Source organism: Sinocyclocheilus grahami, unplaced genomic scaffold, assembly GCF_001515645.1.
Source record: "Sinocyclocheilus grahami isolate Dianchi unplaced genomic scaffold, SAMN03320097.WGS_v1.1 scaffold20.1, whole genome shotgun sequence".
NCBI lineage: Eukaryota > Metazoa > Chordata > Actinopteri > Cypriniformes > Cyprinidae > Sinocyclocheilus > Sinocyclocheilus grahami.
The window spans coordinates 2,057,120-2,070,790 of record NW_015505199.1 but is presented as its reverse complement, the minus strand read 5'-3'; the positions used below and the strand labels follow the sequence as shown (position 1 = coordinate 2,070,790).

The 13,671-nt window shown below is 36.3% G+C and overlaps 1 protein-coding gene across 1 annotated transcript in view; it reads right to left on the bottom strand.

Moving 5' to 3' along the window:
* Positions 1-13,671, bottom strand: part of cacna1ab (calcium channel, voltage-dependent, P/Q type, alpha 1A subunit, b) — a 149,880-nt gene that overhangs the window by 30,379 nt on the left and 105,830 nt on the right. The window contains exons 22-32 of the mRNA XM_016239385.1: positions 13,445-13,577; positions 13,148-13,175; positions 12,107-12,406; positions 11,195-11,330; positions 10,990-11,119; positions 10,637-10,696; positions 10,444-10,550; positions 1,630-1,729; positions 1,375-1,535; positions 1,105-1,245; positions 808-1,009 (exon numbers count right to left, since the gene is read on the bottom strand). Coding sequence (XP_016094871.1) covers positions 808-1,009; positions 1,105-1,245; positions 1,375-1,535; positions 1,630-1,729; positions 10,444-10,550; positions 10,637-10,696; positions 10,990-11,119; positions 11,195-11,330; positions 12,107-12,406; positions 13,148-13,175; positions 13,445-13,577 — 1,498 coding nt within the window. The remainder of the gene's footprint in view (positions 1-807; positions 1,010-1,104; positions 1,246-1,374; positions 1,536-1,629; positions 1,730-10,443; positions 10,551-10,636; positions 10,697-10,989; positions 11,120-11,194; positions 11,331-12,106; positions 12,407-13,147; positions 13,176-13,444; positions 13,578-13,671) is intronic.

Below are 13,671 nucleotides of genomic sequence, written 5' to 3'. Positions count from 1 at the left end.
ACAGCGCGTTCATATATATGTTTTCGATGCAGAGTGCAAATGGCTGTGCATTTATTGTGTGTTATTTGTGTTTATTGTGTGTCACTTAAATTAGAATTTATTTTTAAAATCTAATAAATGCTAAAATTGATAGCTCTCAATTATACTGTAATGTTGAATGGCTATAGTCAATGGTTAAATATTAGGGGGAAAAACTATTTCATAGAGATTGGTATCGGTATCAGTGATACTGGCCTTCAGTCATAAAAAAAGATGCCATTAAACAAATATATAAAAAAATACACTGTCTTTATGTTGTTTGTACATTAATTTGAAGATTGAATGTGAAATTATTGCAATATAAAAGTATATTTAAAAACATTCATGTTAGGTGGGATTAATCATGATTAATTTCAGAAAAATGTGTGATTAATTAGTTAATTTGTTTTAATCGATTGACAGCACTAATATATATATATATATAGCAGTCTACTTATTTCTAGATTTTGTGATAAAATTGACAATTTCACAAATGAAACTTTCGATAATACCATAAAGACAAAATAGCCAATAGTCAACTTTGTTTCGCTTATAATCACATTTCTACACAAATGGCTCATTGCAAAACAAGTAATAAGATATTGGCTGAAATACCACATTATATGAAATGATTTCTTATTGAACTACTTTTCAGCAATAAATAAAACTAAACTGCCCACCACTTTGGAATGCACTACGGGATTGGAAGATTTATAAGATGCTGCCTTCAATTTTGGTCAAAATTAGGCATGTTTCTTGGTTTACACATAGGAATAAATTTGCAAGTACTTCATTCTTTTCGAGGCTGTAGTCCTCCATCATCTTGTCTCCTTGCTCCTGGAAAGTGATGATGATGAGAGCTACAAAGATGTTTACGAAGAAGAAGGGGAAGACAACGAAGTACACCACGTAAAAGATGGACATTTCCATCCTATACCCCGGGCTCGGGCCCTGGTCCTCATAGGTAGAGTCCACAGAGTGCTTCAACACCCTGAAAGTAAAGTGACAAGAAGAGGCGATGACATAAAAGGAGAGATACAAAGCCACAAGAGATGACACACAGGTTGTGAGCACATGTCAACTCACTGCGGCCATCCCTCTCCGGTGGACACAGTAAAGAGAGTAAGCAGGGCCCAAAGCACGTTGTCGTAGTGGAAATCGTACTTCTTCCACTCCCGCTTCTGCGATTTGACCTCATTATTGCGCTCATACACCAAATACTCGCCCCTGAAACACAAATACACATGCACAATTCAGCAAACAGACTTTTTTCATAAGGATAGGCGAGTATACGTGTATTATTGTGGACCATGTTGCCAAATTCACAATTTTTCATTGCATGTTGTCTATTCTTACCTGCAGTCACGGGCAAACTCTTTGGACTCGTCGGTGCAGTAGAAGAATCGTCCCTTAAAGAGCTGCACGGCCACCACAGCAAAGATGAACATGAACAGCATGTAGACAATGAGGATGTTCAACACGTTCTTCAGAGAGTTCACTACACAGTCAAACACCGCCTGGGAGAAAGAGACATGAAATTGGTATAGCACAAAACAAGATGGTGTGATAACATGTATCATAGCTGTGTAGGTGTGTGTGTGTGGCTTTTACTTTTAGTTTGGGAAGACGTTTGATGGTCTTCAGGGGACGTAGCACCCTTAGAACCCTCAGAGACTTGATGACACTGATGTCTTTCCCCTTACTGCTCCCCCTGTGGATTGGAGACAAACAACAGGACATCAACATGCTGTATGGCGAGACATAAAGAGAGACACGAATTCTTGAAAGACATTTCCAATCACATTTCACTTCTAGATCATTTCTTGGGCTTCCTTTTGCTCTTAATGTAGAAGATAATTTCAATATCACCATGCAACAGTTAATACTGCAGTATTTATCATGTATTAGACGTATTTGTTGTGGATTATTTAAAAAAAAAAAATTCTTCAAACAAGTCTTCACAGGCCTTCACAGATTCACAACCATTGTAGGTTTTCCGTCTACCTTCTGTGGGCATTCCAAAAGCATAACACATTCAAGTAAGTATGTCAGAAAAACTGTCAGGCATTTTGCAGTGCAATGCCCAGCCAAACCTCTTTCTTTCTTTTTGGTTTTTAGCTGTGTTAGAGCAGACAGGGGAATGGAGGTCTGGGATATGGAGGCTGTTTGTGTTAATCGTAGGTAACATGAAAAGACTGAGGGTTCATTGAGATGCAGAAGGTTAGCAGACTTGAGTCCAACTGTATCTTGTCCCTAGAAGAACTTGAGGAAGCTCAAACCAGGAGACAAAGACAAGTTACAAGGACATTTCATTGCATTCAAACCAATAAGGAAATAAAAAGAAAAAACAAGCAGCATTTTTAGTGAACTGTGCAGTAAAAGCCAAAAGGATATCATCCATCCACATATGCTTCTTTGCATATTTGTTTAAAATTCTCTGTAAACTGTTGTGTAACAGGTTGGCCAGTAGGGAGGGGCTTAGCAAAGGGTTCATTAGTCTTAAAATCCAGACTCCTTAAAACGTTTAAAGGCTGTTGAGAGATCTGATAAGAGTAAATAATGTACAGATCTGAGATGAGATCATATCTATCTGTTTATTTCACAACCTAGCTCATTATCTGAATAAAGATCAGCACTTACCACTGTAGTGTTATTTAGTGAGTACTGGAACATCTGATCTCTTCTCTAGAAAGTCTATTTGTTGCCTACGCACACTTATTTTTAATCTGGGTGCAAGATTGTACTGTACACTGATATCAATAGAGCAGCATTTTTAGTGAACTGTGCAGTAAAAACCAAAAGGATATCATCCATCCACATATGCTTCTTTGCATATTTGTTTAAAATTCTCTGTAAACTGTTGTGTAACAGGTTGGCCAGTAGGGAGGGGCTTAGCAAAGGGTTAATTAGTCTTAAAATCCAGACTCCTTAAAAAGTTTAAAGGCTGTTGAGAGATCTGATAAGAGTAAATAATGTACAGATCTGAGATGAGATCATATCTATCTGTTTATTTCACAACCTAGCTCATTATCTGAATAAAGATCAGCACTTACCACTGTAGTGTTATTTAGTGAGTACTGGAACATCTGATCTCTTCTCTAGAAAGTCTATTTGTTGCCTACGCACACTTATTTTTAATCTGGGTGCAAGATTGTACTGTACACTGATATCAATATGCCCCGATTTTGAAATATACAGTATATATATAAGTTTGGGGTCGCTAAGATGTTTTTGAAAGTCTTATATGTTCACCATTTATTTGATCAAAAATACAGTTAAAACAGTAACATTTTGAAATATTATTACAATTGAAAACAACTGTTTTCTATTTGAATATATTTTAAGATGCAATAAATTTGTTATTTTTTTTAATACAACTTTTTTGTAACAACATAAATGTCTAAACTGCCTCTTTTGATTAGTGTAACGCATCCTTGCTGAATAAAAGTATTATTTCTTTCAAAAAACAAAAATCTTTCTGACCCCAAACTTTTGAACAGTAGTGTATACATACGTTATAAATTATTTTATACACAATATTATATACCCTGTTAAATTTATATAGTTAAGAGAAATAAAAGTGTGCTGACCTGTTAATCAAATTTAGTTGCTTTATCAGTTATTAACTCATGCTCGCAATTGCCACACACACACACACACACACACACACACACCTGAGTCTGCTACTCTTTGTGGTATTGACTCTGACTGCATCATTCTCATAGACTAACCCCTGCCAGGTATTTGGCAGGTCTTATACTCTGGGCCTTTCCCCAATCAATGACTGAGGATTCAAACTCATCACACTTATAGATTAGGACAACCCACTGCTGTAGGAGAGAATCCTCCCTCTGCCATGCCAACTCTCAATGCAGGGGGAGATTCTCGACACCTTAGCCTTGAATCAGCACACTGTCCCTGCGTTCCATTCAGAAGGGCTCATCCCAATGCCCTAATCCCTTCAAAAGGTTTACACTCCGGAGTGAGAGCTTCGAAGGGATGAAGGGTGTAGGGGTCAAAAAAACTTTTTTGGAACTTCTGCGTCATCTTAACGAGACGATCAAGGAGGCGCCTTCGTCAAACATTTTGTACGCTGTTGATCCCCAGTCGTGTTTTACGTTAAATATAATGTATATTTGTATATGTAATGTAATATGTATTTGAAATGTATATTGTGTCTATGTATTTGAAACATTTGAATGAACTGATAAAGGTAGCTGTGAAGTATTTTGTTGAAGTACAATGTCGTTTTGACCATAATAATGTACCAAATCTAACTTATTAAAAATATTACAGTAGTATAGAAAAATACTATACATACATTTATAGGCGAAGTCGAACTCTGTGACGCCAAACAACTTCCCTGTGCAAAGAATCATGGGGGCCCGAAGTGTCCATCAGTTGTACCCTTCGAAATCCTTCATTCCGAAGGGCCCTTTGAAGTGGCCAGTTTTGAGCACTTCGGTTTGGAAAGACCCTTCAATATGAAAAACTTTGTTTTCACTCCGAAGTGCACCTCGGAGGGCGATATATCCCGTTTGGAACGCACCGTGTATCAGACACTCGAGCCGGAATGAAGGTGGAATCCATAACTGACTGCAGTGGAGCCAAAATGGCTGCCACACTGCAGTCGCCTCAAGGTGGCAGTGTGGGACAGTAACTATCAAGCAGCACATACAGTGCACAACCCCACATACAACCCAAATATGTAGCAGTTATGGGATTACATGCTTCTCAGGTATTTGTATCAACCTCATTCTAAGAATGAAGGTGGCAAAAACAATCATTTGTTGAGTCGTTTTTTTTTTCTTTTGGGGAAACTGTAACACATGGGCAAGATTTTTTTCCACCAAACCAAGGTATTCTGGGTAATCTGAGATGCTTGCGTGTCACATGACCATGCCTATACCCAGAACGCATCCATTTAGAAAGCATTAGGCAGTGGAGAGAATAACAATTGTTCACACAAAAATAAATTCACCCTCATTTTGAATCAAACCTGCATACTGTTAGTTTTAGCATGGGACACAAATGTACAGATGTACAAAAAATGTATAGGTTTGAAACAATTTGACGGTGAGTAAATAATCACAAGTAATAATGAAAGGGTAAATCCTTTAATTTCGTGTGTGTGAGTGCGAGAAAGAGAATGAGTTAAACAACAACAGATAGGACAGAAGATGAACGTAAAAAAAAAAACACTTAATGAGGAGCAACTGTCAACCTGGAGTCCTCTTTTCTTGTATTTCTTTTTTCCTTAACCTATCCTTTTCATTCTAAGAATGAAGGTGGCAAAAACAATCATTTGTTGAGTCGTTTTTTTTTCTTTTGGGGAAACTGTAACACATGGGCAAGATTTTTTTCCACCAAACCAAGGTATTCAGGGTAATCTGAGATGCTTGCGTGTCACATGACCATGCCTATACCTAGAACGCATCCATTTAGAAAGCATTAGGCAGTGGAGAGAATAACAATTGTTCACACAAAAATAAATTCACCCTCATTTTGAATCAAACCTGCATACTGTTAGTTTTAGCATGGGACACAAATGTACAGATGTACAAAAAATGTATAGGTTTGAAACAATTTGACGGTGAGTAAATAATCACAAGTAATAATGAAAGGGTAAATCCTTTAATTTCGTGTGTGTGAGTGCGAGAAAGAGAATGAGTTAAACAACAACAGATAGGACAGAAGATGAACGTAAAAAAAAAACACTTAATGAGGAGCAACTGTCAACCTGGAGTCCTCTTTTCTTGTATTTCTTTTTTCCTTAACCTATCCTTCTGTATCTCTTGTTCTCTCTATCTCTCCACATCTCTTGTTGTCTCTCTTTTTCACTCACTTTTTAGACTCAACAAATGGAGGCAAAATGATATACAGCTTGACAGCTGGAGTCTGTCCAAGGAAGCTTAGTGCTGATGGAGGGAGAGGAGAGTAACGAGGAGGAAAGGAAAGATGAAGGGGATAGGATGGGGAAGAATTGTTTTTAGGAATGAGAATAGGAAGAGACACAGGACACAAACAGACTTGATAGGGTGGAGAGGCTTCATTTAGATTAGGGTCAGGGGCAAGGGATGAAAATTGGGCGTTGCTTGTGGAGTGATTTTTAACTCAAAGCAGGGTTTAAACCTATCAGGCCATGTTTATGTGAACATCCGAGCTGATAGGTTTCACTATGGGCATTCAGCTAACACACAGTCATTCATATCAGCATACTGTGTGCCTTCTTTTGACAAATATTTCAACAATACAGAAAAAAAAAGTTTAACTAAAACGTTTTGAATCAATGATTTTTTTTATTTTAATAAATAATATAGATATCAATAAAATTAAATAAATACAATACCATTCAAAAAGTTGGAGTAGGTAAGATATTTAAACGTTTTGGAAAGAAATCTATTAAGCTCAGCATGCCTGCATTTATTTGATCAAAATACATTAAAATACAGTTTAAAATAAACCTCATAAATTCTTTCCAGCATTCTTTGATGAATAAAAGGTTCAAATGAACAGCATTTATTTCAAAAAGAGATCTTTTGTAATATTATAAATGTCTTTACTGCCATTTTTGATCAATTTAATGCTTCCGTGCTAAATAAAAATATAAATAATATACAAAATATAAATCCCTGATCCCAAACTTTTGAACAGTAATGTATATATTAATATATTGTTTAAAAATACAACACTTAGACTCAAATATTACATTTGAAGCCACTATATGTATGCTGATAGTTTAACTGATGTAAATAATCAAGTCCACCTTCCTCAGTCTCTCGATGTTTATTTTCTGTTGATGCCAATTTTGCTTTTAAAGGAGTTTGGATAGCAAAGTGTTAAATACAAAACAACAGACCCGTTGACAAACAGAAAAGCAAATTACAACTTAAGACATGGTTATTGGTTAGATAACAAATTACTAACTTGCTACTTACACTGGATTCTTCGGATTTACTAGCAGCATGTAAACTGAAGGTGATTATTTATTTTAACGTCACATGTGTCTATTTTGGCTATATGGGCAATATAATTTGAACTGAATATACATACATGCATGTAAACGCATGCAATTCCAAAGTTAAAACATGTAACAGATAATAATAATAATATATTACATTCAGTATCGTACAAGTGGCTTACCTTTAAGGTTGATGGGAAAAGCTTGGGTTAAGTAAAAGCTCAAGAAATTTCATAATGCATATATCAAATCGAAACCATTCTGAAACGGTTTATGAGATTTTAATTTACCCAAATCTATAAAAAAAATAAAATAAAAAATGCCACGAAATAATATCAGTATATATTCTAATTCCATTTAGAAGTGTGAGGACACTTTTAATGCAACAAAGGCTAGTGTTATGTCATTTAAGTCACTCTGCAATCCCCACATAATCTTACACATACACATGTCTTGTATACACATATATGTAGTCTGGCCTATGGGACTGAGGAGGATGTACACATACTAGATAATACACGCACAACAGACACTTTCAAGAAAAATGAAAAGGGGCTAAACAAAAGTAAAAATCATTCCACGCTCAGAGCCCCATCAGCAGTGTTTACTCATTCTCCTTTCTTAGTGACTAGCTGATCTTCCCGCTCTAGGGTTCAGCTTTATTCTTAAAACACCCTCTTTATATCCCCAGGCTGCTGCTCCCCCAGGCCGTGCAAAGGAAAAAAACTAGAGTACCTGTGGCCGGATGGGTTCTCGCTGATCCAGACATGGAAACCGCCTGGGCACTAAAGGGCTACAAGTGCCTGGAGACCCCTCACCCCCACAGGGCCACAAAGGGCTCAAAACTACCCTTTTCAGCAGAGCGAAAGTGTGAGGGGACAGGGAATAGTTGGTTGGAGGAGTAATGACGGAATGGAAAAGAGCCCTGATACTCAAAACAAGTCAAAAATTTTGATTGTTTAACCAGTTCTGTAGATTACATGTCAATGTATGTAAAAAAAAAATTCAACTTTAACATTCTACTGAATGCAAAATAAATAAATATATTAGTAAAAAATAGATCAGATTTATTTAATAGTAAAAAAAAAAAATTAAATAGATAGATTTTTAGTAAATGTAGATTAGATTTATTTGAAAGTAAAAATGTTGCTCAATTTCATGCTACAGGTGAAGTAATATTGTGTTATATATTTCACCTAAACTTCCTTTGGAGAAATAAAAATAGACACAAATAAGTAAATTATTCACATATAAAATTAATGTGCGATAAAATACATGTTGATGTTATAGCTCACATAATTTGGCCTTGGAAGAATTTGATGAATAATGTTTGAGTTAGTATTGAAATCTCTAACTGTGGTGTCTTGGGAAAACTGAGCGCAGAATGCAACAATGTTAAGATCCCTTCTGAAACTAATATGTGAGATTAGTGCGGTCTTTTTACCATAAATCTGAGATCTGAGCAGAATTCTCCATTTGCTATCCAATTTCTGCCAAGTAAAAACAACTGATATATAACTAAGATCACTTTTGAGCTTTTGTAAGTTTTGACTGGAATTGTTTCAGAGAAATAAGAGTTCATGTATTGATGGAAGTCAAGGTTAAAGAATGAACAGAAAGGTGTTTTGACAAACTATTCAGCATGAAGAGGAAGGACTGAGTGTGACGTGAGACAGAAGATGAACAGTGAGAGACGAAAGATGGACAGAAGTTTGTGTGCATCACATAGTGCTAATGGCAGGAGTTGGATGGGAAAGAAATAAGAGGCATTATCAAGAAGGGAGCTGATTGGTCAGAGAGAGAATAGAGACAGACAGGCTGGTCCTGACAGAAAGTTTGATGCGTGTGTGTTTAACGTGAGAAAGGCCTTCATCTTTGTGTCTGATTGAGTGAGACAGAATGCAAAGTGACAAAAAATAGAGATAGAGAGCTTAGAAGAAGGGCACACAGTGCTGACAGGAGAAGAAAAAAGAAAGAGACCAAGAGAGAAAGGGGCAGAGAGTACTGACGAGGCTCCAGGGTGGCAGTGGGGCAACAGGGTGGTGGAAGAGAAGATAAGGGGCAGCAGGCAGCACTTTGGGGCAGGTGGGGTAAAGGGCACTTACGTGAAGGCAAAGGCTACCAGGGCACCACTAACCACTACAAAGTCCAGAAAGTTCCACAGGTCACGAAAATATGAGCCCTCATGCAAAACCAAGCCTAACACCACCATCTGAAAAACAGTGCAGAGGGTTAAAACAAATAGATAAAATTAGATGCTACAACTCAACCGCACAAGTCATTTCACACACACTTTACCTTGATGAGCATCTCAAAGGTGAAGACAAATTCAACTTTAACATTCTACTGAATGCAAAATAAATAAATATATTAGTAAAAAATAGATCAGATTATTTAAAAATAAAAAAAAAAAAAAAACTATGTTATGTGTCATGGAATTTCTAAAAAAATTAAATAAATAGATTTTTAGTAAATGTAGATTAGATTTATTTGAAAGTAAAAATGTTGCTCAATTTCATGCTACAGGTGAAGTAATATTGTGTTACATATTTCACCTAAACTTCCTTTGGAGAAATAAAAATAGACACAAATAAGTAAATTATTCACATATAAAATTAATGTGCGATAAAATACATGTTGATGTTATAGCTCACATAATTTGGCCTTGGAAGAATTTGATGAATAATGTTTGAGTTAGTATTGAAATCTCTAACTGTGGTGTCTTGGGAAAACTGAGCGCAGAATGCAACAATGTTAAGATCCCTTCTGAAACTAATATGTGAGATTAGTGCGGTCTTTTTACCATAAATCTGAGATCTGAGCAGAATTCTCCATTTGCTATCCAATTTCTGCCAAGTAAAAACAACTGATATATAACTAAGATCACTTTTGAGCTTTTGTAAGTTTTGACTGGAATTGTTTCAGAGAAATAAGAGTTCATGTATTGATGGAAGTCAAGGTTAAAGAATGAACAGAAAGGTGTTTTGACAAACTATTCAGCATGAAGAGGAAGGACTGAGTGTGACGTGAGACAGAAGATGAACAGTGAGAGACGAAAGATGGACAGAAGTTTGTGTGCATCACATAGTGCTAATGGCAGGAGTTGGATGGGAAAGAAATAAGAGGCATTATCAAGAAGGGAGCTGATTGGTCAGAGAGAGAATAGAGACAGACAGGCTGGTCCTGACAGAAAGTTTGATGCGTGTGTGTTTAACGTGAGAAAGGCCTTCATCTTTGTGTCTGATTGAGTGAGACAGAATGCAAAGTGACAAAAAATAGAGATAGAGAGCTTAGAAGAAGGGCACACAGTGCTGACAGGAGAAGAAAAAAGAAAGAGACCAAGAGAGAAAGGGGCAGAGAGTACTGACGAGGCTCCAGGGTGGCAGTGGGGCAACAGGGTGGTGGAAGAGAAGATAAGGGGCAGCAGGCAGCACTTTGGGGCAGGTGGGGTAAAGGGCACTTACGTGAAGGCAAAGGCTACCAGGGCACCACTAACCACTACAAAGTCCAGAAAGTTCCACAGGTCACGAAAATATGAGCCCTCATGCAAAACCAAGCCTAACACCACCATCTGAAAAACAGTGCAGAGGGTTAAAACAAATAGATAAAATTAGATGCTACAACTCAACCGCACAAGTCATTTCACACACACTTTACCTTGATGAGCATCTCAAAGGTGAAGACACCAGTGAAGACATAGTCAAAGTAACGCAATACCTGGAAAACAAAAAGCAAATGCATAATCTATATGAGAACAAATCCATGTTAATCTACGTTTTTGTCCTAATTAGCTGTTATGACCAGCTGTTTGTTGCTTGAGTATAAATACATTTATTAGTAAAAGCAGATTAGATTTATTTAGGTTTAGTTTCACGTTTTGGTAGAATTTGTAAAAAAAAAAAAATCAAACCAATTTAAACTTTTTTTAGTTTCACATTATGCAAGACCATTAAAATTACTTCTAGAAAGCTTAGTTAGGTCACAAATAATATTCAGAACATTAGTCTTACATTGTTTCGAGGTGATTCCGGCCACACCGGATCTTCCGCAGCTAAAGCAATGCTGCTCATAGCGATGACTGACAGAATACACATCTCGAAATAACGTAGCGTCAGGATGTAATGACAACATCTTCGGAACCTGAAAATTCACATTGGTTAAGATAAATACATTTACTTTGCACACATGCGCTTACACAGATGAACACACACTTACGGGTTGGTTGTGGATAGGATGAAACAGGAACTGAACGGTGGAATAGGTTTGGGGCCGTCTTCATCGCCACCATCGTCTTCCTCCTCCTCTTTCTTCTCTCCTCCTTTAGCTGGCTCTGTGTTGGCATTCTTGTTCACTGCACAGTGAAGGGAATGTGGGACGAAGGACATGTTTGTGGGATGAAATCCACAAACATCATCAAATATCAAAAACAGTACAACATTTGCTTTTACTAACACACATAAATGCATCTTACTCATCGACACACCTGCACAGAATCTGTGCATGTTGAATTCTGTATAAGAGTTCTGTATAAAAACTTATTTGGTTTTCCTTATAATAATTGCATTTTAAAAGTTTTTGAATGCAATTATTATTTTTATTTATCACTTCAATTTTTATATTTAAATAACATTGTTTTCTTAATGTGTATTTTATAAAATAAAACCTACAACCTAATGTTTTCAGTTAATTTAAAACTTTTTCAGCTACCTGTTTTTTTCAGTCACCAACTCCATTTGACACATTTTACCACATATAAATCCAGTTTATCAAATCAATGCAATAAAATGTGAACAAAGGCGTGCAGATGGGCCTAAGATTCATCCAAAAAACAAAAATGTATTCATCCTCATGTTGTCATAAATCTGTATGGCTTTCTTTCTTCTGCAGAACATACAAAAAAGAAAAGAAAGATACAAGAAAGAGTGTTTCAAAATTGTGAAAACTCTTTTTGCCCTTGGAATGAAATAGAAAGAGATACAAAAAAACCCACTGGACTATTGAGATTTATTGTATATAAAAAAAAAGAAAGAAAAAAAAAAGGGTTTTTCATTTTTAGGTGAACTGTCCCTTCCCTTTAAATGCACCTAGAATTTTCTGTAATCACACATGCACATGCTCGTCCCTCACCTTGTAACTTGGCGTTGAATGAGGGGTAAATCGGAGGCATATCTATGGCAGTGTGGTCAAGTTTACTGGGGGTTTTGGTGCAGTCTGTCAGTATAAGACTGCTGTCATGGAAATCTGGTCCACGCAGGTTCAGCAGGTTATTGGCCTGCTCTGGGTCACAGTAGGGGTCATAAAAGTCGGGGTCAGGGTTGTGGATGGCCATCTTGCTGCTATTGCGCAGGTTGTCCAGATCCTCGCTGTACTGGCTCTCTGCATGAGGAAGACCAGGCTGAATTGGACGAGCCGTTGATAAGCTACCTTCTCTAAAAAAAAACAAAAAGTGAGAGGCAAGACGTTAACAGCTGAAACAACAGTAACAGTATGCTGTATCTAGCCACATTTATTTTTTTAATAAAAAATACTTTTATAGTTTTTATTAATATTTTGAATGGGTATTTATTTTATATTTAAATTTGAGTTATTTTAGTACATCAACTCTAACTTGGCAACTAACTGAAATAAAAAAAAAATGCGTTACAGTAGGCCTTAATACATAGGTCGTCTGTCTCAATGTTAATCAAACAATAAAAGAAAAAAGGAAATCACTCAGTGCTCTTGATTGAACTACTTTATTTGTAATGAACACACTAAAGACTATGCAGTGATTTTTACATTTGATTATTTGTTCTGATTCTCTTTAGATGTAAAATGAAGAAAGTAAAGCACGGTTCATTTAATTTGTTTCTTTCTTATATTTTTCTACTGTTTGTTTGTTTGTTTTACGGTTTATTTGAACATATATATTTCCTATAGATTTTTGTGTGCCGAATTTGGTGGTATTACCAGAGATTTTAAGGTATGGTTGCTAGGTGATTTTGTTTTGGAACGTTCAGAAAACTTTAACTAGATTATTCTCAAAATTGACTTTGCTGACTATCAACTTCAAACAGGTGTACAGTAGCTCAGTCATTTTTTTTTTTGTCCGATTCCAACAAATTATACATCATTTTGAAGGTTTTTTTGATAGAGAATGTGAAAATATCAATAGCTCATTTTGCTCACTGTGACTAATTTTGTCAGCACGGGTCACCTATATTTTTTGCAATAATGCAAAAGTTACTCTCTCCTTTGATCAATGAAATGCATCAATGCTGAATAAAAGTATTATTTTCTATAGACCTTACATGAAATTTGACAATTAAATGATAGTTTTGTACCTTTAATGTAGGTAAAGGTCTTTTGTTTTTGTCTAAATTATCATTTAGTTGATTTTTATTGTTAGTTTTATAGTTTTTGTAAAATAGCGCTCTACACAGGAAATCATCACTCTCAAGTTGTGATCTAGGATTTGTCTCTGACCTTCCAGTGATCTTCTGCATCAAGTTCATTGTAAAGCGCCTCTCTGCTGGTCATCAGGTTTTGTCTGCGCATCTCACTTGTGCGCTGCTCCCACACTGACTTGGAAACTTTTGAGTTCTTCTGCTGCTCTTTACTACAGAGTAAAGAAATAAAGAGAGACAGAAACAGAGAACAATTTCAACCCACGGAGGAAGAAAAGCCTTGGATTTTCCCCCCTAAAGCACCTA